Here is a 26,043-nt window from a genome sequence, read left to right on the forward strand (position 1 = left end):
CAACCTATGAACCAGGAGGTCACAGTTCAATTCCTGGTCAGGGTACATGCCCGGATTGTGGGCTCAATCCCTGGGTGGTGAAGGGTGGGGAGGGGGCTGTCAGGCAGCCAATCAATGATTCTTTCTCAGTATTGATGTTTCTATTTCTCTCTCCCTCTCGCTTCCTCTCTGAAATCAATAAAAATATAAAAATAATTGAATGTTCTACACCTGTCCAATGATGGGCAGCCTGGTAGGCTGTGGTGATTTACAGGGTGGAAAGAGCATGAGGAGAAGAGATGAAGGAGAATGCCAGAGGAAGCTCTGACTCTATACACTCTTCTGACCAGGTTACTTCTGTGGAATCTAAGTAGGCACAGGAACTGAGTGAATCTGTATTTTGCCCTTTTATTTTTCACTTTGAGAATAACACATGTGGGACCAAAACAAGAGAAGATTGTTTGCGTGAAACTGATTGAGAATAACCCACTGATCTAAGGGCTATTATTTGAAACATTAACAGCTCAGCCACTTAAATTACTCAAGTTTACCCTTAGCTGGATACCAGTATGCACTGGTGAAACCACCAATAAGATAAAAAGGAAGGTTACCTGTGCTCTAGGGTTTGAAGAGCCCGAGGGATGTTGATACCAGCATGGACATTGCCAAATAATTTTGTGATCCTTGCTGGAGTTAAACCTTTTTATACAAATTGTGTTACCTGTATTATAAGCTAAAAAGGCTGCCATGATACTAAATCATGTAACAGATGTAAGGTTCCTACAAAGCCCTGGCCTATAATAAATGCTCAAGAAATAAGACTTTAAGAAGGAAAAGGAAAGGCAGTAACACTAGGAATTTAGCTGAAAATGAGCAACTTTATGTAATTTAAGAGACTTGTAATTTATAATTAGGAGGACAAGAAAATTAGATGACTGTGTTGGTAAATAAGAAATGACATCTTCAAAGACATCATGAGTTGAACTAGAATCAAGGGGGATTGATGAAGCTAAAAATGATGCACTCCTGAGTAAAATGTTTGACTGGTGAATGAATGCCTGAGTGCCTGTAAACTTACTGTGAGCAAGGGCTTTTACTTGCTTCTTTCACTACCATCTCTCCCTTGCACTTAGAATAGTGCCCAATACTTAGGGAGTGCTTGTGTGTGTGTGTGTGTGGTGTGTGGTGTGTGTGTGTGTGTGTGTGGTGTGTATGTGTGTGATGTGCATGAATACATGCTGAGAAAGAACAGGACATTCCCTTTGGTCTGTGGGTACTTATATAGCACTGTGTCCTCACTGCTTCTTAAAATTCCAGGAAAAAATACAGAGTAGGGAAAGTAATTTTGGTTCTTGGGCAAGTAAGAATTTTGGCAGACTGTGTTTGGGAACACAATGATTAGTCTGAAAAGTTGTTGAGTATAATTTGTGGTTGGTAACAGATCTATGACTCCCATCTCAGTGATTCAAAGCAAACTCAGCGCCATTGAAATCAGAAATGGTGAAGTGAAAATGAAGTTTCCTTCTCACATTATCCTTCACTGTGTTCAGCTTCTACCAATACTCTCCGTTATCACTGTGTTCTCTTTCTTTTTTATTTTTTACCATAAAGTGTATTTTTTAATCTTTCCATGTTGCTATATAAAGATCTAACCTACTTATTTTGCTCTTTGTATAATATTCCATTATGTATATTTAGTTTACTTAATTCATTCATTTTATTGTAGATGGAAATTTGGATATTCCCAATTCTTTTATTTTTTAACTCTTTATTGTTGAGAGTATTACAGATGTTCCTCCATCCCCTATCCCTCCATTGCACCCTCCACTGAGATACCACCCTGCCCCAGGCCTTCATCACCCTATTTATTGTCTATGTCCATGGGTAATGCATGTATGCATATAAGATCTTTGATTAATCTCTTCCCGCCCCTGCCCCCCACTTCCCTCTGAGGTTCATCAGTCTGTTTCATGTTTCCACGCCTCTGGTTCTATTTTATTCATCAGTTTATTTAATTCATTAGATTCCTTATTTATTTTTAGACTCAATTGTTGATAGATATGTATTTATTGCCATTTTATTGTTCATATTTTTAGATATATATATTTTTTTTCATTTTCTTCTTCTTAAAGAAGACCCTTCAACATTTTATGGTTTGGTGGTAATGAACTCCTTTAGCTTTTTCTTGTCTGTGAAGCTCTTTATCTGACCTTCAATTCTAAATGATAGCTTTGCTGGGTAGAGTAATCTTGGTTGTAAGTCCTTGCTTTTCATCACTTTGATTATTTCTTGCAACTCGCCTCTGGCCTACAAAGTTTCTGTTGAGAAATCAGCTGACAGTAATATGGGTGCACCCCTTTCCAAGAGAAAGCGCCCCCCTCCCACCCCAGTTTATGCTCTGATGTGATAATTTAGTCCCTCCCTGTATGTCCCTGGATCCTTTAAAGTCTGTTTAAATTTTATGTATTTGAAACTAGGAAGCTCTGAAAAGTTCTGTGATCTTGAAAAAAATATAATTTTTACAAAGACTGAAAGGACAAATTAGAAGAAGAAAGCTCATGATCAGGAAGAAAAAAAACAACTTACTAGTATTGTCCTCACTTAGAATGAAATAGATTGTTTGGGTTCAAAGTCCAGCTATACTATTGACTAAGTGTCTAACTTTGGGGAAATATCTTAATTTCTCTATGCCTCAATGAGATTTAGAAAAAGAAAATGTATACTCTTAGAGCAGTTTTAGGTTCACAACAAAATTGAGGGACAGGTACAGAGCTTTCTCATATACCTCCTGTAACCACACATGCATAGCCTCCCTCATTAAAAAATATCCCCCATCAGAGTGGTACATTTCTTATATGTAATTGATGAACTTACATTGACACAGCATCTCCTAAAGTCCACAGTTTACATTATGGTTCACTCTACATTATGGTACATTCTACATGTTTGAAAAATGTATAATGATATACGGTATATCTGTCATGCTATCATACAGAGTATTCTACTGTCTTAAAAAATTATCTGTACTTGGTCTATTTATCCACCCACCCTCATAGAAATCCTGGCAACAATTAATCTTTTTACTATATCCATAGTTTTGATTCTTTTTTCACAATGGCATATAGTTGGAATCATACAGAATGTAGCCTTTATCAGATTGTTGTTGTTCTTTTTCACTTAGTAATATGCATTTAATGCTCCTCCATGTTTCTTTCCTGGCTTGATAGCTCATTTCATTTTTAGCACTTTATAATATTCCATTGTTTGGATATAGCACCGTTTATTTTTCTACCTACCTAAGGGCAACTTAGTTACTTCCAAGTTTTAGCAATTATGAATAAAGCTGCTATAAACACTCATGTGCAGATTTTTCTGTAGATAGTTCTCAACTCTTTGGGTTAAATACCAAGGTGTGAGATTGATGGATTATATGATAAGAAAATATAGTTTTATTTAGTGAGTTATTATATTTTTCTGGGTTTTATTAGGATGAGTTAGATAATCCATATAAATTGCTTGGCAGAGTACTAGGCATGTCAATCCATGTTAATTGTATTTTCTGATATTATTTCATAAAAGATTATATAAAACTCGGTTATTGACAGTATGGATGGAAAAGTAGATAGAGAAAAAAATCAGAGGAAAGGTGTAAAATCATTTGATAATTAACTCCATGTGAAGTATTCGCATCTGTAGCAGTCCTAGATATGCAAAATGTGTTGTCTAATACTTGTTCCTCTGCATGGAAGGAATACCCTGCCTTGGGTCTCCTAGTTCACCAACCTCCCTTTGAACTAATTAAGAAGGTTCATGCAAAGTAATTGTAAGTAATGGTTATCTAATTCTTCAGATAAAAAAAAGAGTATTGCTAAATGCACCCTAGATCTGAATCATATAAACCCAATGAACAACTAAGGTTAAAATGGTATAGTGGAAAAGCACTAGACAAACAGTCTGGAGAACCAAGTTCATGGCCTAACTCACTCTCTATGGCTTGTTTTGTAAACTTGAATTTAATTCTTAGTAATCAAGTTTCCTCCACCATAAAATAGGAATGACACTCCCCCACTGGTTATTAGAGAGCAAGATGAGATAGTGAATGTGAAAGTAGTGCCTGAAATATTCAAGAAGTCAATAAGTGTAAGTCTAATTTTAATATATGGAGTCACTAAATAACTTGCTCATAATGAGTGCCATGATAATAAATAAAAAATGTTAAGCCATCTGTCACCAATAGCATCTTGACTAATTTCTGTCGTGGTACATTTCTTACAACTGATGAATCTACATTGACACTTCATCACTCAATTTTGAATACCTGAATGCACTTGCAGAGTTATATTTTTCTCTTATTCTCTACACATAAAAGCATATTTCTACATTGCAGATGGTTTGATAATAGAAATACATAGGAAGAAGCCAAAAAAATCATGTATTATTTCACTACCTGGAAATATTCAATTCCTTTTGGTTTTTTATCTTTCTGTATATAGCAAGCTAAATCTCCAGAAGGATCAACCCAAATATATGTTTCTTAAAATGGCTATGTTTGATTTCTGCTTTATCATAATATTCATGCATTACATTTAAAGGTTACATTTAAGTGACTATATGTTTGCATCTTTTTTGTTGTTGTTAATCCTCTCCTGAGGATATTTTTTTCATTGATTTTTAGAGAGAGTGGAAGGGAGGGGGAGAGAGAGAGAGAGAGAAATTTCGATGTGAAAGTGACACATTGATTGGTTGCCAGGGATCAAGCTTGCAACTGAGGTACATGCCCTTGACTGGAATCAAATCCAGGACTCTTCAGTCCTGGGGCTGACACTCTATCCACTGAGCCAAACCATGGAAGGGCTAAATGACTATATGTTAATAATGGACAATACAGAACCTTTGTCTCTTTCTTCTTTTCTCCATCAAAGTATGCAATTTATACAAAGGCTTCATTTTTATGCAAATGTTTATTGTTTTCTACTTGTTTATTTCCACTCTACAGTTAAATAACATATCAGAGGATATCAATAGCATTTAAGCAGCAGCAATTAGGGGAGAAAACCTTTATATGTAAGGCCAGCCCAAATGGAACAAGGGACTCTTTCATCTTGATTCTAAGCTCTCCTTCTATTCTGATGGCTTTGAAGTGTTCACTTGGGCTGAAGCCACTCAGAAAAATTCAGCAAAATAAGTGGTTTGACGCAAGCAAAAATATAAACCCTCAACCTTTCCCAGCTTTGCATAATCATCACATTCATTTACTTGATACTAAATTTGCCTTTGTGGAGGTTACGTTAACTAAACATATTTCCCCCATTTTTTTAAACTTCTGACAGTGCCTTCTCAGTCTGCAGCTAAGTTTTCCCAAATACTTAAATATTTGACAAGCACCAATTTTATTACTAAGACTCACTCTAAATTGTTTAATGATAATATAGATCTGTTTATTATTTTTCAAAAATATTTTAAAACGATGACTGCTTATAAGAGTAGCAGAATAGGCAAATTAGATTTCTTAATCTTCTTTTAAAGTAATTTTTACTGTGTCTAAACTCTGCTTAATAGTAAAATTGTCCATATTACATACAGTTGTTTGTATGAAAAATGATACAATAATCAGTAAGTAATAATACCAGAATGAACTCTATGTTTCCTGTACTGTACTCAGGACTCTAAATCTAAACCTCCTTTTGCCCCACCCTATACTGTCTGATCCCATTTGGGGGAAGGCAGTCACTGAAGGTTCCTCCAAAGTGTCATTTGTTGCACAGAGGAATACTCCAAAACTTCCAACATTTAATAACATAGCCCGTTTTTATTTACTGAAAATAAATATTAATTGAGGACCCACTATGTCTTAGACGTTAGGAGTGTAGTAGTGAAGTCAGACAAAGTCCCATTTCATATGGAGCTTACAATTAAGAAGGAAAGCTATGCATAAATTAGTAAGAGACCCTTTGATAATGTTACCAAGTCTTATGTCCACTTGTTATTTTGTAAGAGGTACATTCTCTTTCTTCATCTTGTTAATGGGTAAATGAACTTTTTAATCTCTCAATAGCACATTTAGTAGGATTTTTTGGGTTGATGTTGGTAGTGGTATTTTTGTTGTGTGTTTTTTGATGATCCAGTCACAACATTGCTCTATAGGAATAAAAGTGTCAGATTTTTTGAATGGTTAACAAAATTAGCCAAATTTAAATTTCTATATTATTAATACATTATCATACTAATGTTAAGTTCAGTATGATATATCTGATACATTTTGAAATATATTTTATCCATTCATCTAAGCAGCATACTATAATAAAATGTGTATGTTAAATATAATGGATTCAAATTTTTTGAATGTTGGTGTCAAATTAATTTAATAACAGCAATATATATATATATATATATATATATATATATATACTCAATTGAGTCATTTTTTCATTCTTTACATTCAAAAGATTAGACTTTGATCTTTTTATGTATGTTCGAATCTTTTTTTTCTTAATCTGAAATGTGTCTTCAAATATGTTTTATTCCCTTTTCAGGAATTTGCTGCACTGACAAAAGAATTAAATGCATGTAGGGAACAACTTCTAGAAAAGGAAGAAGAAATTTCTGAACTTAAAGCTGAAAGAAATAACACAAGAGTAAGTATAAAACTGCCTCTGCTTGAAATTGATTCCATATATAATTCAGTGCCTTGTCTCTTATATGTGCATAAAAAATAAATATTTAAAAATTTCAGGAAGACTTTAAGCAGACATCACTTACAGTCAGTTACGCAAAGTAAAGGACAATATACTACAAAACTCAAAATAGGAAGACAGGAAACCTAAATTACAGTTTTGGCTACTAAATCACTATGTTGCCTTAGAAAATGTCCTTTCCTCCTGTCCTTTTTGCTTTTTTCAATTTTAAAAAGAAAGGCTGGGTTTCAATACAGAATTTCAGACTTTCAGAGTGTTATACTGGAATGGGAGACCAATACTTCAGCGGTTGGAGATAGGCACAGGGGGAGGTTTGAGGGGGAGCATGAGTTTCGATTATGAGATAATATGAGGGAGTGTTGTGGCAGTGGCCTTACCTCACCCAGCAAAATATTTATTTTTATATATTTTTTTTAAGTTTTAAAATGTAAAATCACTGGAACAGAAATCCCCAAGTTAAAAGAGACACACTTTTTCTGTTTTAGAAGATTGCCATGGAGACTTTCATTTCTGATTTCTGAGTTTAGGAAACTGATGGAATATACTATATTCTCCTCTTGGAAACCCATGTATTGTTTCAATCTCATGACATTTAACATTCAGGTTCAAAATGTGATTAAAGATGCTGTCTTTTCTAGTTATGAAGTCACTAAATTTAATAAAATACATAAATTACCATAATATCCAGAAATGAGAGCAGCTATTCTACTAATGAACATAGAGAAAAAATACTTTTGTGTGATATAATTCAACTTTATATAAAGTAGGTGAAAAATATTTTAAATGTTAGAGTTCTAACAGATTAAGGCTGAGAAAACAAGGCGTAGTTAATGTACTTGTTCATTTTATGCTTGGTCTTAGAGAGTAATATAAAAATTATAGCTTCATAAACAGTGAGCTAGTGCTCTAATGAGAGATACTGCTACATGAACAATGGTTATATGATCAGATTCAGTTTATCTCCTTATTCATCAGGGGCTTGTTTTATGTGTGTGCACACAGGAACTGGTTTTTATTGTAACTTTGATGAGCCAGTCTTATGGACTGACTGCTCCAAATAGGACAAAACCAGAAGTTTAGATCATGTTATTTAGGGGTCAGGTTAATTTTTCCTTTCTCCCTCTATATATTGCCCCGCCCTTGACTTTTAAGTTACACTGTATTTTTTCCCACCCGAATTTAAAGTTTATTTCTGCCATGAGCTTTATTCTGCCCTGTTTCACTGCTCTCTGTTTTAACACTTTTGGCTACATTCCCTGATGTAGCACAATATGCCAGATGTAAAAGTAGGAGCCGGAAGCTGAAAATGGAGGGAGATGCAAACCTCCAGGTAGCTTTCAACTATTTCTCATATTTAAAATGCACAGAAACCTTCTTAATGGTTGTGTATGTATTTCTGCTTTATGTAGCCTTTCTTTCAACATCACTGTTACTCCTTTCCACAGCCCTATGTGGGAGATGTTGTAATTATCTCCATTTTACAGATGAGTCAGCTGAGCTCAGAAAAGGGCAGATAACTTGCCAGAAGTCATGCAGTGATAAATAGCAGATAAGGGGTTTGAAAACTAAGGCAGAATAACTCCAGAGTCTGTACCCTTGGCCATAAGGCCTTCAACATAATTACTCAAGTTAAATCCATGAAAAAACTCCTAGATTTACTACAGCTTATATGAGACATTGCCTAAGAATTAATTGCTACAGTATGGAGTGTGTCAGTTCTCCTTACTTGTGACTAATTTCAGAGAACTGGGAGATTTGGGGACAGCATCCACACGGTTTTCACCATATTATACCCCAAGAGGTCCAAGAGTACCTGTGACTATTGTACCTGCAAAGGAACTTGGGTAATAAAAGAACTAAGGCAAGCTATATTTGAAATACCTATTCAGGAGTCAATGTGATCAAAATACAAGTATTAAGTTCCATTATGACAGCAGAAATTGAAGCCATTAATTTTAAACATGAATAATAGTTACTTTGAAAAGATGGATAAACCTGGAGAATGTTTTTCTTTTCTTTCTTTTAAAATTCATTTAAAATTATTTTTGACATACAAATATTATATTACTTTCAGGTGTACAAATTAGTGATTAGCCATTTATGTACCTTATGAAGTCATCACTGGAATCTGTCTAGTACTCATCTGCCACCATTCATAGTTAGTACAGTATTATTGACTATACTAGAGGCCTGATGCATGAAATTCATGCAAGGGGCTCGGCCTTCGCAACCGTGGCGGCTTGCCTCAGCCCTTGCAGCCGCAGTGGCTTGCCTCGGACCTCATAGCCCTGGTTTCGTCAAGAAGGTCGTCCAGAAGGACGTCTGGAAGGTCATTTGGCTGTCTGGTCTAATTAGCATATAATGCTTTTATTATTATCGATAGAATGAACTTGCTTAATTAGACCTGCTTTTGATTTAGCTAAACTTTTTCCAGCCTAATGAAATACCCCAACTTCTCTTTCAGGTAATTGTCAGCAACACAGCAGTCATAATATCAACATGAAGCAGATTATTACTGTAGATCACGCAGGGAGAAAAAGGGTTAAATATTTAACTGCAGCAGTGTTTGACTATATTCTGTGCAGTGAGAAAACGTGAAGTCATTTTCAAGGTCCACCATTTCTTACTTTTTTTCAGTTGGGTCAAGTTTCTAAGCTTTCTACTAGTAAATCTCCATTTTCCAGCTAATGAAAAGAAAATAGGATTCCACTGAGTTTCCTATCTACCTACTCCAGGGTTTCTGTGAGGATGAAATGAGATGAGGCACAGGAAAACGCTTCATAGACATTTGGTTAAAGTGTAAAATGTTTTCACCTGGATATAAAGCAAGTCATGTTCCTGGGCTGAAGAAACTCCAAGGAGGCTAGTTGCGAGGGAGAGGAAGCCAGGAGTTTCTACATTACCTGACACCCACAGCCACTGTTTCCGGGCTGGGCTGGACTGTGGGCCACATTTTGCGCCATAGGGTCTTGGCAGAGTTGGCTGTGATTTGGTGGGTTGTCGCTCCAGGGTGGTGCCGGGGCCTGTGTTGCTTTGTGGGCGCAGTTCCATGGTGCTGTTTCTCTGTAAATGGCCAGTGCACGTCACGGCAGCTCCTGTGTTGAACGTCTGCCCCCTGGTGGTCAGTGTGCATCATAGCAATCAGTCACACAGACACTTAGCTTATTAGCCTTTTATATATAGAGACTAGAGGCCCGGTGCACGAAATTCGTGCATTGGGGGTGTGTCCTTCAGCCCAGCTTGCACACCCTCCAATCTGGGACCCCTCGAAGGATGTCCGACTGCTCACCAGGATCGGGCCTAAACGGGCAGTCAGACATCCCTCTCACAATCCAGGACTGCTGGCTCCCAACCGCTCACCTGCCTTCCTTCCTGATTGCCCCTAACCGCTTCTGCTGCCAGCCTGATCACCCCCTAACCACTCCCCTGCCAGCCTGATTGATGCCTAACTGCTCCCCTGCCGCCCAATTGCCCCTAACTGCCCTCCCCTGCTGGCCTGGTCACCCCTAACTGTCCTCCCCTGCAGGCCTGGTCCCCCCCAACTGCCCTCCCCTGCTGGCCTGGTCACCCCTAACTGTCTTCCCTTGCAAGCCTGGTCATTTCTAACTGCCCTCCCCTTGCCGGCCTGGTTGCCCCTTAACTGCCCTCCTCTGCAGGCCTGGTTGCCCCCAACAGCCCTCCCCTGCTGGCCCAGTCACCCCTAATTTCCCTTCCTTGCAAGCCTGGTTACCTCTAAGTGCCCTTCTCTGCCGGCCTGGCCATCCCCAACTTCCCTTCCCTGAAGTCCTGGTCACCCCCAACTGCCCTCCCCTGCTGGCCCGGTCACCCCTAATTTCCCTCCCTTGCCAGCCTGGTTGCCCCTAATTGCCCTACCCTGCCAGCCCAATTTCCTGCTCCTAACTGCCCTCCCCTGCTGGCCTGGTTGCCCCTAACTGCTCTCCGCTGCATATCTGGTTGCCCCCAACTGCCCTCCCCTGCAGGTCTGGTCACCCCCAACTACGCTCCCCTGCAGGCCCGGTCACCCCTAAATGCCCTCCCCTGCCGGCCTGATCACCCCTAAATGCCCTCCCCTGCAGGCCTGGTCTCCCCAAACTGCCCTCCCCTGCTGGCCTGATTGGCCCCAACTGCCCTCCCTTGCAGGCCTGGTCCCTCCCAACTGCCCTCCCCTGCCAGCCATCTTGTCGTGGCCATCTTGTGTCCACATGGGGGTGACCATCTTGTGTGTTGGAGTGATGATCAATTTGCATATTACCTCTTTATTATATAGGATTCCCTACAGCCCTGTGACTATTTTTATAATTGGTGATTTGTACTTCTTAATCTCCTTTACTTTTTTCACCCATCCTCCACCTAGAAAACATTTCTCTACTTTCCTTAAAATCAGTTATATGGAGGACTTTTTTGTTGTTGATTATGTCAAAGGAAAATGAATTTATGAAGTCTTCCTTGTGCGAAGTATTGATTATATGACAACTACATAAGTTACATAACCACCTCTGACCTTCTCCATCACACAAAAAATATAAATGGCTGAAAACTAGCCATAGCTCTCTCTTCTTCCATAATGCCCTATTAAATGTTGCTAAATATAACAGTTTTATAGATTTTATACAATCGTTTTTCTTCTACATGTTGTGTTTTTCCCCTTGCTATAAACACCTACTTATTGGTCATTTAGAGAAAGCAACAAGCTAGTAATTTCTTCTCACACCTGCAAAAAATTTTGATTGGTGAGAAAGTTTAAAGTAGAATTGCATGTTTTAATTCCCATGGTTCTCATAAACTTGTCCTTTTATCTTGAGTAGTTAACATATAGATTGAAATAACACAAAAAAGACAGTTACAAATAAAACTCATAAATGGATAGAGTTATTTGTGTTATTTTTTAGTATCATAAAAAAAATAGAGCAGAAAGGGCCCTCCTGTTTGATATTTGGATGAAGTATACCTTCTTTCAAATAGAAAACAGAAGTTTTAAATGGAGTTGAATGAATAAAGTTTATTTAATACATCAAGTAATAAAAATGATAATAATATAATAGCTAAATTAATTAAATACAGAATGTTTTTCTAAGGGTTTCACATGTTTAACCCACTTTATCCTTGTGGCAATCCCACTTTCCCCCCTTAACTGATGGGAAAACTAACATAATAAGTAACTTGCATCAGGTCACATGACTGATAAGTGGCATACCCAGGGAATCCACTGCTCAGCTTAACCAGAGGCTATGTATCTAAGAAATCATATTCCTATGTCATTCACAAGTCATAAGTGCTATGACAAATTGTGTTTAAGGAAGAGCAGAGTTCTTTTTTTTTTTTTTTTGTAATTCATTCCTAATCTGTTCAGTAATTTATTTTTGCCTAAATTGTGTAGAAAAGAATGTACTAGGCATTTATTGTGATGTCCAAGCTGAAAGTTGTGGCTATGTATCACATTGTCACTACAGAAACAACTGGTCCCCTGCCCCGAAATATGAGTGAATGAAAGAAATCAAAGTAATCACTAGAGTTGCTCTTAAATCCAACTGCTTCAAGTAATTGAATTGAGGACATCCAAATAAAAGCATCCTAATGTGCCAAAACCGGTTTGGCTCAGTGGATAGAGCGTCAGCCTGCGGACTGAAAGGTCCCAGGTTCGATTCCAGTCAAGGGCACGTAACTTGGTTGCGGGCACATCCCCAGAAGGAGGTGTGCAAGAGGCAGCTGATAGATGTTTCTCTCTCATCGATGTTTCTAACTCTCTATCCCTCTTCCTTCCTCTCTGTAAAAAATCAATAAAATGTATTTCAAAAAAAAAGCATCCTAATGTTATACTTGATTGTACAAATATTATAGCAAGTATTTACAGAAACTATTAAACAGGCTTTATTGATTAATATTTCCACACTAATAAAATATAGAAAAAGGTGATTAAACAAAACTTGTCATTCCTAAAACTCTGATCACACTTAGACAGTTATATTTAGAGAAAATAACTTATTCCTGATGTTATTTCAACTTAATTTGATTACTAAAATTTACATGGCTTTTTTAAATTATCTGAATTAATGAAGAGATAAAGGAAAACCAAAAATGTTGATATAGTTACTATCTCTTAATATCAGAGTGGAGAATTTTTTATATGTTCTTATTAATTTCAGAGAGGAGGGGAGAAGGAGAAAGAGATAGAAACATCAATGATGAGAGAGAATCGTTGATCTGCTGCCTCCTGCACGACCCTCACTGGGGCTCGAGCCTGCAGCCTGGGCATGTGCCCTAATTGAGAATCTAGCCTTGACCTCCTGGTTCATAGGTCGACACTCAACCACTGAGCCATGCCGGCTGGGCTCAGAGTGGAGAATTTTTGTTGTTGCTTTGGAACTGTTTCAACTGTTTTTGTGGCTGAAGATCTCAAAGGATGGTTGTAATGATTGCATAACTTTGAAAAGAAAGCTTTGATTTCAAAAGTCAGAAATAATAAAGCTGAAATTTCATCTCATGGGTCATAAACTAAAACTAAGACCTAATTGTCCTTAATTCAAATTAAAGACCTAATTTGAATCAATTCTTACTATGCCCTTTTATTTTTATCTAAATGAATTATATAAATGTTCAAATACAGACACCTGCCACTACCAAAGAAAAGCTTCCCATTCCTGACAAACCTTTCTACACAAGTTAATAAACTTCCTCCAAAAACATTTTCTCAATGATTATAAAATACAATCCAACTGAGAAAAAAGAAGACCCTAGCAGTGAAAAGCAGGTGAAGATACATGTGTATGCATACATGGGTACTTTCTACTTCAATGCCACTTGTGATTGGAAATAATTGTGCACAATGTTACATCAAATTCAGATATTAATATGAAGATATATAGTTTTAGAAATTTAATTCAAGAATTTCCAATGGTGCCATATGTGTGCATGCATATATGACATGTTCCTTTGTATACATATATATATACTGTGGTCATTTAAAGTGAACTCCAACATAGGATTAATGGCGATTCATATAAGTCTCTGAATTTTTTTTTTAGTATACCTCTGCAAGCTTTATTAAATATTATACTAAAGTGTGGCTTCAAGAAACGGTACAATTAGCAGATTTTTAGTGGTGTCTTAGATTAGTTCTTTTTATTGTTAATTTATTTTCATTTGTAAGCTTAAAATCCATAGATACATGCTACATTAGAATATCAGTAGCCACATTATCCAGGCTAGATAATTTATATTTATCATTAACTTAAATCGTCAAGTACTAAGCATACGTTATGTAAAATGTTTTCGTAGGTATTGAAGATTATCTAGGATAAGTTAATTTAAGCTCTTAAGGAGTCTGTTTTATATTAATAAAAATACATTTGTTTTTATTATTGTATAGATGAGAGTTACTAGTTGCACATAAAAGTACAGCTTAGCTGTTTTAATCAAGAAGAAATTACTAGTAATTAAGGTATATAAAAATCTCTAAACTGAGCTTCCAGGCACAATTTCTAGGACCACATTTCTTAGTCTTGTAAATTTTCCTCACACTCCCAGTCCCAGTAACATGCATGCACCCTTTGCTACAAACTGTGCCAGCAAAACAGATGCCCCGCCCATCACGTTTCCTCATCTCACCCCCTCAGAATCCGTCCTGTGCTTGTGGCTCTGGTTAGCTGACTCTTAAGTTACATATCTGCCACCTAGTGGTAGCCATGACTGAGAAATGTTTCTTGGATCCTATGTTACTGAGACAATAGCATTCAGAATGTGGGGAACTATTAAATATGGAGGGTTTGTTCATAAGATTTGGGGCAACCACAGCTGTCAAGTCTACAGTACAATCTAACTTTTATCAGCTTCTTTTCCATATTAAAATTCTAAACAACAGTATTACCGACATGTATCCACTCAACAAATACTTATTGTGTATCTACTAGTATAGAAGTCAGGAACTAAGCCAATATTCAAATATCAAGATCAAATAAATCAAGATAAACATAGTATCTACTCTCATGGAGTTTATATTTTAATGAGGAAACAGAATAAAATTTAGTGAAACTGTTCTTGAGAAATTACACAGCATGATATGTTATGAAGAAAATAAGCAAGAGATTCAAATAGAGGATTATGGAGGCTGGGAAGAGGAGAGACCTACTTTACATGGAGTATCAAGCAAGTGTTTCTTTGAGAGGGTGATGTATAAAATGAGATTAAAGAATGAGAAAAAGCTGGTCACGTGGCAAGCCAAAGGAAGAGTATTCCAGGCAGAAGTTTCAAGATATGCAAAGGCTCGGCATATTGAAGATCCAAAAGTAGGCATATGTGGTCAGAGCATGCTTTGCCAGGGAAAGACTAACACCAGATGATGTTGGAGAAATAGGCAGGTTAAGTGCATAAAATGCTACATAACCTACCTGAAACTGATTGGATTTAATAAGTTCTGGCATGTATCTATAGAATTCAAGAGTAGAATACCATGAATATAATCAGAAGTTGATAAATGAAAGGAAAAATCCTTGAAATATCAATATTTGTGTCATCTTCATACAGAAATTCTATTACTATTATTTTGACCCTTAAACATGACCTCTACCTACTGATTTGTGTATGCTTAAAATCTCAGGTTTTTATGTTTCTTTATGTCAGTGGCATGGCAATGTTTTCTGACACTGACCCATAATTTAAAAAGTTAATGTAGAGAAATTAACTTTTTAAACATTAAGAAATATGATACTAATATGTGACACTGAATCTAACGACATTATGAAAATCAAAAATTTTCATTACTGTGTAAGCTTTAGGAAAAAATCCTGGGATTTTTATTTCCACCCCAGTATCTTCTATTTGCTTTTTCATCTTGTTCGAGGAACTTCTGCTTTATTTTGCACAGACACCATTTTTTTAGCCTATGCTTCCACCATCCTCCTGAAATGCTCTCCTACAAAACCGACTGGTCATTGTCATTCTTCAATAGCAACATTTTAATAACTGATAACCCAGTAGTTTTTTTTAATTTTCTTCTCTTATATCTTTGCTTTTAGTGGCAAAACTCCCTTATAAAATAAAATAAAGGTGATATTCTAAGTCACAAAACATTTAAAAGCAAATTTTATCTAGGAAAAGTCAAAGCATAGAGTCTGTAACATACTGAAACCACTGGACTTCTATCTATCCCTGACCTCTATCATGCCTCCAGAGGCCACTCTGGGTAAATGAAGGTTCTAGACTACTCAGTTTAAAAATTATTTATACCTGAAACTAATATATATATACATATATATATATATTACATGTCAACTGTAATTAAAAAATAAAAAATGATTTAAAAAATTATGTCCTTTAACCTCTTTTTCCAAAATGACTATTGCAATTTTCAGTTACTCTATTCCAGTTGATAGCATACATTTTTATGAAATAGTTTAAAAATTCATTGTACATAAAATTATTAGTGATTATCACTATATAATTACTATAGCAACTTGTAATTGTGATTATTACTGTAATCACTATACAACATGTGATTATCATTACAATCACATTTAAAGCCATGTGATTATTATGCACATTTCCTTCAAATAAAAAAAATTAAATAACCAAATATAAATGGAATTAATTTTGACTTTAAACATTATTAACAAAGCCATCATACATAGTGCAATGTTCTTTAATAATTTTCATATTGAGTCACACATATTATGTTGTGTTCTACTGAATCCATACTCAAATGGTTAAATTTTCCAAAAGAATGTATAAAATTTACATTATATTTTTAAATTCAGTAATTTTAATATAATAGAAATGCAATTTAGTTGATTTTCCCCCTATCACCTTTTATCCCCTCTAATATGTGACACTAATAGCATTGCAGTGCTATTTCGTTTTAACGTATTTTATGAAGACTGGTTTGGACTCTGGTTTGCACTTTTTGCCACTTACCTGCATTATTATCTGAGGTTATTATTAGATATTATGTAAACCTGCAATCTTTTAAGGTTGAAGTCATTTTTAAGAATTAATGACGGAAATCTATAAGATAATTCTATTTTCTGTTAAACTCAACAGCTGTTACTGGAGCATTTGGAGTGCCTTGTGTCACGACACGAAAGGTCTCTAAGAATGACGGTGGTAAAACGGCAAGCCCAGTCCCCCTCGGGAGTTTCCAGTGAAGTTGAGGTTCTCAAGGCACTGAAATCTTTGTTTGAGCACCACAAGGCCTTGGATGAAAAGGTACAGTATTGTAAAAGGATTCTTACAATTTTACATGTCAACTTTACTTCAAAAAAGCTATATTGAAAAAAAACTTTACTGAAAGTAAAAAGTATAGTAATGGCAAAAGATTTCAGTTTAACTGTGCTTTTGCTGAGGATTGCAGCAACTGTGCTCCTTGTCTTCATCCATGACACTCCCGACTCCTGATCAGTCAGTTCAGAGGAATAACTTTGAGTTATAAGAAAATTAGTTTTAATAAATGCAACAGGATTACTGTGTATATATTGGTAATATTCATAACTATGTGGATGTTTTTAATGTCACTGGATATATGGCTTCTCAAGTTAGACTTCTGTTATGGTACATTATGGTCCAACTCCCTATTGCCAATTGAAATTTAATATTATCATTCAGCTCTTCTTTCTTTTTCGTTTTCTCTTGCCCCACCTCTCTCTGAAATGCATGTGTATAGATGCCAACATTAGAGACAACTAATTGGCATTTAAGCATATCTTGAGGTATATATTATAACCATACAATATTTATATGTTTCTAATATCATAGTTCTGAATATACATTTTTAAGCCTCTGAATATAATAGCATAATGTATTAGTAGAAAAACCTACTTTAGGTCTTTTTTAAAGTAGCCATAAATTTCTTTCAGCTGTTCCTCAGATAAATTCTACTGACATAAGCCAATATGATGATAATATCCTCTGCATATTAGTAAGGTTTGTGACATAATTTCTATTTTGTAAATTTTAAAGAACGAACATTTAAAAATTAATAAAGCTTTAGGATTTTGTAAAGTGGAAATTGGGTCACTTCATTGTAAACTATCAGAAAAGTTCTGATAGTTTAAAAATCCAAACTAGGGATTCTTACACAGTTATATCTAGGTTTTGTCATGCAGGCACTCTTGCTCTATGTAATATTTATATACATATATATTTTTATCATTGGTATTTCAGATGTTCTTTGAGCTGGTGTTTATGTGGAATATATACATAATGATAACTATAGTTCTGTTTTCCAGATGATTAGGAATAAATTATTTTATTTTTCATTTTAGCTCTGAGAGGTGACTTATTTATGAATATTGAATAAAACAAAATGAAAATTATATAATGATTCCTGATAAACATAATATCAACAAATATTGCTTATCAAATCATCATTTAATATATTTAATGTTGTTTCACATTATATCCCCTTTCTTATTACAAAAGTATATTTTTAAGAATTTCCAAGACTTTATAGAATATCCGTTATGTGTCAGACTCCTTGACAGATATTTGGCACAAAAAGATAAATAATATATTCTTCTTACAACTGAGGAGTTTATAATTAGTACTGCAGATTCACATGTCAATAACAGGCACTACTAAGAAGATGTATATAATGCGATAAGGAGTCACTTATTCTGCTTGAGAAAGTGACAAGGAACTCATGAATATATTCATAGAGGGGGTGACATTTGATCTGGGTATTAAAAATGTGTCAGGGATTTTAAGCAGAGAAATAAAGATACTTTAAACACTACGACCAATATATAATATAACCCAGAGGTATATGAAGAACAGGGCCTGTTCAGAGAAAATTTAACATAACTTGAATGAAGGTTCTTGGGCATGTGTGGTTTGGGATGCTCCCTAGAAGCACCCCACATCATTTAAGTGAGGAATACTTTTATGAAGGAGTGAATAAGAATCAATAAACAGCATTTAAGACAAATAATCTGATAGATGTGCATACATTTAAGAAGAAAATTATTGCTGTACAACCTAGAATATAGAAATAATTTACTATCAGTTCAGTGAACTCAGCATAATTAAATGAAGTGTTTTATGCCATGGCCCCAGAAGCTGTAATATGATGTAATAACTCACCAGGTGTGTCTTGCATATTAGTAAGTTTAGGGACAACTGAACTGATATCAACTAAGTAATGCTCAACAGCCTAAAGGAAAACTGTCATGACTTTGGGCTCTGAAGTTGGACAGACATGCATACGTGTCATCTCTAAGCATCTTCTTTTTTTGAGGAGAGAATAATAGCACCTAACTCATAGAGTTGTCATGAGGATTAGGTATGATCTGACATGCAAAGCTCTTAGCTCATGCTCAGCATGTGTAAAATGCTCAGTGAATGTTAAATGAATATTACTATTAACATGAGTAAGTTTCAGCATTTGACAAAACTTTAAAACTATGTAAAGATATTATCACTGTTGATTTTCATGCTTGTTTTCAATAGTGTTTCAGCCCTAACTGGTTTGGCTCAGTGAATAGAGTGCTGGCCCATGGACTGAAGCGTCCTGGGTTCGATTCTGGTCAAGGGTACGTACCTTGGTTGCAGGCTACATCCTCAGTAGGGGGCATGCAGGAAGCTGGCTGATGTTTCTCTCTCATTGATGCTTCTATCTCTCTATCCCTCTCCCTTCCTTTCTCTAAAATCAGTAAAATATATTTTAAAAATAAATATTTCACTTAGTTATTGAGGAATTAATATGTGCCTAAGCACCTTCATAGACAATTTATCTAACTAAGAATAAGACACAGCTTCTCATGATGATAGGAATGTGTGCAGAAACAGACATAAAAAAATAATTACAATATTTCAATTTAATTTATGGACATTATATTAAAATATAGCTAGAAGATCAAATATGCAATTAACCATATCTTGAGAGCAAGAAACTACCAACTTTATCATACAGGGTTTAGAACACCTGAATAACTAAATACAGTATAAAAGCTTGAGCATGCTATGGACAATTACAATGACTGGCAGTCTTCATTACTGATGTCCTTATTCATACATCCACTAAGTTGTAAGGTAGGATTTTTACAATTAGCTAAGACCAACAGTAATTTTGACATCACCATCTAATATTTTCACCAATTCTATAGGCTGGAGGAAATAAGAAATATACATGTGTTTTGTATTGACTATTTTTTTAAAAATATGTAGGCGATACATGGCAACTATAGCAAAAATATCAAATATATATGCACTTCCCATTAATTTCTATGATCTAATATAACAGTACCAAAACTGGGTTTGAACTTTTGCTATTTTAAGATTTCCTCACAATGGTGTTGTTACAAGATGGATAATTCCAAAATGAAATCCTGCCATGACTTTATACTTATTTAAAATGTATGTTTATCCCACCAAAATTTCTTTTCATTCTAAAACACATTTGTTGCATTTAGGGATTTGTTTTATTTTAATTCCCAGGGATACAAATTTCTGTGGCTTTGAAAGATCATTTGGGAAGAAAAAAACCCACATAATTATTTTTATAGCATTATGAAGAATATAGATGTAACAAATGAAATTATATGCCAGATATTCTATACATACATAAAATATATATTTTGGGGGTTATACTATAGCTTTCTAAATAAACAATCAATATATCTTAATGTAAAGACTATGCAGGAATTGATGAATTGAACATAGTCAAATAGTAAAAAAAAAATAATAAAGTTAAGATTAGAGCCAAGGCTATAAATTGTGTAATTATATTTAGGGGAAAAAAGAACACCAAATCCAACAAGAAGAATTAATGAAATTATGGTATCCTGCTGATGCTATGCTCAGAGCAGAGCAAAAAGGTGAAAGGCTTGTCAGATATACTATTTTTTTCCCTATCGATGGAGTTCCACCTATGCGCACAAGGTAAAATGTTAGTGTCCTTTAAACCCTGGAAAAGTTACCCTTTTGTCCTACCTACTGTTTCTTTACTAAGTTTAACATAAATTAGTGAATGGTGAATTATATACAGAAAACAATTCATCTTAACATAAATGTGAATAAAAATTCATCTAATGTATTGATATTTATATCAGCAGTGTTTACATTTAGAACATTAATTCAAAATATATTCAGAAATTATTTTTATTTTCTTGTAAAGACAGCCCAGATTCATTACTTTGTGGATAATATAATATTAAGTTTTTAATGCTATTCTAAATTTATTGAGGGGTGATACTGTTTTCTTGAAGGCTTAGTACAGTGGTTCTCAACCTTTCTAATGCCACGACCCTTTAATACAGTTCCTCATGTTGTGGTGACCCCCAACCATAAAATTATTTTCGTTGCTACTTCATAACTGTAATTTTGCTACTGTTAATGAATCGTAATGTAAATATCTGTGTTTTCCGATGGTCTTAGGTGACCCTGCTAGCTGTTCTCAACCTGTGGGTCGCTCTATAGCAGCGGTTCTCAACCTGTGGGTCGCAACCCACAGGTTGAGAACAGCTAGCAGGGTCACCTAAGACCATCTAAATGGTCTCTTCACACCAGTCTAAATGAGATCCAATCAATGTTACATACAGTGAAAACATTTCCTTATATTTAACCACTAGGGGCCCAGTGCACGAAATTTGTGCACTGGGGAGGGGTCCCTCAGCCCAGCCTGCCCCCTCTCACATATTGGGAGCCCTCAGGAGATGTCCCGTTGGGAGCTGACCTAAGCCACAGTTTGGCCTCCCTTTGCGGGAGGCGACCGGGCTGATCAGGAAAAGGCGCCAGCCCCATCATCCCACTGCTGCAGCCACTGCCAGTCACCGCAGCTGCCAAGGTATTTTCATCAACATGGACTCCAGTCCCTTCACCATGAAAAAATGACAACTTTCTTTAAACATTTTCAAGATGTGTCTTTCATAGGATATGACATTTCTTTCTTTATTTTTCTATTTATCCTCAACTGAGGATGTTTTCATTGATATTTTCCCCCTTCCCTCTGATCCCAGGCTCAGCCCCTGCCCAAGCCTAAAGCCTCCGCCCCAGGCTTTAGGCTTGGGAAGGGATTCCCCCCTGCCCCTCCTATCGCAGGCTCGGCCCCTTCCCACGCCTAAGGCCTCTGCCAGTTGGCTGGCTGGGAGTGACCTGGGTGCTGAGGAGGTTCCCGGGACCCAGGTATGTATGCAAATTAACTTCCATCTTTGTTAGGTTAATTTACATACTCACTCTGATTGGCTGTGGGCATAGCAGAGGTATGGTCAATTTACATGTTTCTCTATTATTAGGTAAGATTGCTGTTCTCATCAACTAGGATTCCTAAACCTTTATCAGAATACCCATATTTATAGTTGGTACTTTAGGAAGTGGGCATAAAACTTTACAATCATCCTTGTTAAACATCGAGCACAACTACTGAAATTCTCTGTTCATATCTGCATTCCACATAGCAGTAGTCCTCCTATTTTCATGCCTGGGGGATATTTGCTTCTTTGGCATCTTTCCAAGATGTTCATACAAAAGTATTTCCTAAGTCACATCATCAAAAAGTTTCTTCCAAGTAGCTCTTGTTCAGTTATTAATCAGAATAAGTTTTATGCATTTTTTTAAAAAAACTTTTATTGATTTCAGAGAGGAAGGGGGAGGGAGAGAGAGATAGAAACATCAATGATGAGAGAGTATCATTGATTGGCTGCCTCCTGCACACCCCCTACTGGGGGTCAAGCCTGCAACCCCAGCATGTGCCCTTGATTAGAATTGAACCCAGGATTTTCATTCTGCAGGCTAATGCTCTATCCACTCAGCCAAACCAGCATAAGCATTTTTATGAACAATTGGATATTCGTCTAACAGCACTGATACCTGGCAGTCCATCTAGTATGCCTAGATATCATGAAGTATCTGCATAATTGTTTTTGTTATCAAATATCCATTTACGTATATGTATTAGCAATTTGCAGAGAATTTGAGCATAATGAAAATAACTAATGTTAACCTCCACTCATATACTTATTCTTTATTACTCAAGATTATTTCAAGATTTAAGTACAGTCAGTCACCTGAATATATATCAGATAACATTATACAGTATAAAAGTATATTGAGATTTTTGAAAATTTCAAATTAGATTTTAGATTTATAGGACACTAGTGCTTTTTGTTTGTTTGCTAATTGGAAAATAATGTGTTTTTTTTGTTGTTTTATTTTTAAATATTTTATTGATTTTTTACGGAGAGGAAGAGAGAGGGATAGAAAGTTAGAAACATCGATGAGAGAGAAACATTGATCACTGCCTCCTGCACACTCCCTACTGGGTATGTGCCCACAACCAAGGTACATGCCCTTGACCAGAATCGAACCCGGGACCCTTCAGTCCGCAGGCCGATGCTCTGAGCCAAACCGGTTAGGGCGGAAAATAATGTTTTAACTGCAACTTAAAAATTGTTGTCTATGGCCCTGGCCAGTGTGGCTCAGTTGGTTGAGCATCATCCCATGCCCTGAGAGGTTGCCGGTTCCGTCCCGTTCAGGGCAGTTGCCTGGGTTGCTGCTTGATCCCCAGTGGGAGTCATGAAGGAGGCAGCCGATGGATGTCTCTCATTGATATTTCTCTTTCTCCCTTTCCCTTCCTCTCTCTCTCTCTCCCTCTCTAACATATTTAAAATTGCTTGTATGTTTTTATCTATTTCATATATTATCTAACCTATATTCCTCATTAAATCTTACTAAACTTTTAAATTTGGCCTTCACATACTATGAATCAGAATTGAGAACAAGATGGGTCAATCTCCAAAACCACCAGAAAATCTATCCTCTGAACACTAAAAGGACTTAGTTACAAGGAAGTCTCTTTTGACACAGTGGCACAATGAGATGACAATGTATTCATCGTATTCCCGAATGCTTAGGACTATAAATAGTGGGAAAACAGCCAACTGTGACTGTCTTTGATGATGTTAATGGCGGATTAGCAGTTTAACATGTATGGGATGTACATTACGGCACATTTTTGGTTTTTCTTCCAGGTAAGGGAGCGACTGAGGGTTTCTTTAGAAAGAGTCTCTACACTGGAAGAAGAACTAGCTGCTGCTAATCAGGAGGTAACATACCAAACTTTCTCCTCTTCTGAGGTGCAATATTGCTAACATTATTTCCCTCATGTTTTATGTCACATTTATTAAAACTGTCACACAGAATAAATTACATTCTGTATCTGCCACTGAACAAGGCCTGTTGAAACTGGTTGCCAGTCATGTTTTCTCATTTCCGGTGATTCAAATCTGTCACTGAGAGATGAAAGGAGACTTAGCAAGAGCTAGTGACATGCAAACTAGTGAGATGGGGATTGAGAAAGACTGCAGTCAGAATGCCAGTCCTTCTGAGAAGCAAAACTTGGCTCCAAAATTGAAAAACATGAAAATTTTCTGTTAAACTTAGATAATGTTGCAAATGAAGTTAATTCCTTGGAGATATAAATATATTTCCCCTCGGGACCTTATTATTCTTATCTTCTAAAAAACATTGTGCCCATGTTTAGTGGCATCATTGAATCCATTTCATTTTATCTAATCCATAATTTTAAGAAAATATTTTGTAATCATCTCAGACTTAAAGAGCTGTTTTTTTTTTCTTCCTTTTTTTAATGTATATTTATTTATTTATTTATTAAAAATTTATCTTTATTGTTGAAAGTATTACAGAGCTTTTTTCTTTAGAAGATTTTGCCTCTTTTGGTTATTAGTGCACAAATGAACTTGGGCCATTAGACTATATAACAAATTTATAAGTACATATAACAAATTTAAGCTGTATATACCACTAAAATAGCCGTCTCTCTCTCTTTTCTTCCCTCTCTCTTTTTCATTCACACACACACACACACACACACACACACACTCACATACGCACTTTATCAATGAGGATATTTTTTCCAGAACTTTATTCTTATCATGTCAATATTGTTATTACTAGTAGTGGACATAATAAAATAATTCAATAATTATTGAATTGTTCAATAAATCAGTAAAGAAGTGTGAGGTTAATGTAATTAATTATGTATTATCAAGGGATTTGTAAGAAAATAATATTCACATTTACACTACACACACAAACAAATTTACACATTTCTAAATCAGGCTAAAAATTTTACCCAATACAAACTCCCTGCTCTTTAAAATAAGAAGTTTATATATGCTTTTCTTTGTTCCAGGTTTAACAATTTAAATATCAGAAGTAATGGACTTTTAATTACAGGAAGAATGAGTTTCATGTGAATTAAAGACTAACAGTGTTAAAAAGCATAAATGGTGGAACAACAGTTTAAAATATATAGAGAAAAAGCTTTTTAGCAACCAGATAGCTTAGCAAACTGGATGGAGAAAAGAACTACTAAGATAATGGGTAATGACAAAAACTCAGTCTTTTCAGGAGAGAGAATATGTAAATTATCTGCAATGTGAGTGTGCTAATTCCTAGAGTGTGCAGGAAGAAAATGTTAAGTGTATGTATTTTGTCATTGTTATTATGTTTATCTTGGGTGAATCAAAATGTTTTATTAATAAGGGTAAACAAACAAAAGGTTTGGTGACTACTGATTTGAAAGTCTTGCTTAATATGGCAGTAGTAAAGTTTCTATTTGTCATAAACAAAGGGACCACCTGGCTGAAGCATTTATGCTGAAATAAAAATGTTCTATACATTCCAGTGAGGCTCTGAAACTTTGCTCCAGAGATGGCAACTGAAGAGTCCAGTTACATAGAGAAACAGCAATTGAGAACAAAAGTGGAGAAAATTTTGTCTTTAACACAGTTTTAGCCCTCAAATATTGTTGTTGTCTCTTGTAGGCTGTATGGTACATTTGATCGCTTATGGTATATAGATTAATTAATTTTAAATCACTGAAATTACTCTCAAAATACTGTAGCCTTTCTGAATGCTTTTGTTTTAAATTGTTTATATAAATAAGAGGAAAGTAATTGTGTACTCATTATAAACTTCAATATATTTTGTTGTTGTTGATTGTAATTAATTTCCATGAGACTTAACCTGAGTTAAGGAATGCAAAGATCCAGCAAAAAATATAAAAAATAAAGGTATCTTAGTTCTCAAACAATAAATAGTTTATAAGTAATTAGTGATTTTTAAAGAAAGAACATAAGAACAAGTCAACTTTTCTTTACAATGCTATTTATATTTCACAATGAAATACTAAAAAAAATCAGAAAACACAGCTTGACTTGTTTCTCTATAGTAACAGCAATTAGTACAAGAAATTTTTATAAGTAAGTCATCGTTTATTGATGATAACAATACATTTAGAAAACTGACAAAAATCAGTTTAGAAAAATTCATGCTAATGGCAGCTTTAGAAAGGGGAACTAGATAGTTAGGATATTAAAGGAAATAATTGAAGAAGGTACTTTAGAAAATAAAGAGAAAATTT

At 35.5% G+C, this 26,043-nt stretch overlaps 1 protein-coding gene across 23 annotated transcripts in view; it reads left to right on the forward strand.

Annotated features, from left to right (window-relative positions):
- The window catches only part of PPFIA2 (PTPRF interacting protein alpha 2), a 492,483-nt gene that overhangs the window by 300,458 nt on the left and 165,982 nt on the right, over nt 1-26,043 (forward strand). For all 23 annotated transcript variants that reach the window (XM_080661577.1, XM_080661567.1, XM_080661586.1 and 20 more), the window contains 3 exons: nt 6,513-6,614; nt 16,707-16,871; nt 23,627-23,701. In XM_080661577.1, the coding sequence (XP_080517703.1) occupies nt 6,513-6,614; nt 16,707-16,871; nt 23,627-23,701 (342 nt within the window). The remainder of the gene's footprint in view (nt 1-6,512; nt 6,615-16,706; nt 16,872-23,626; nt 23,702-26,043) is intronic.

This window comes from Plecotus auritus (genome assembly GCF_963455305.1).
Source record: "Plecotus auritus genome assembly, chromosome: 3".
Lineage (NCBI taxonomy): Eukaryota > Metazoa > Chordata > Mammalia > Chiroptera > Vespertilionidae > Plecotus > Plecotus auritus.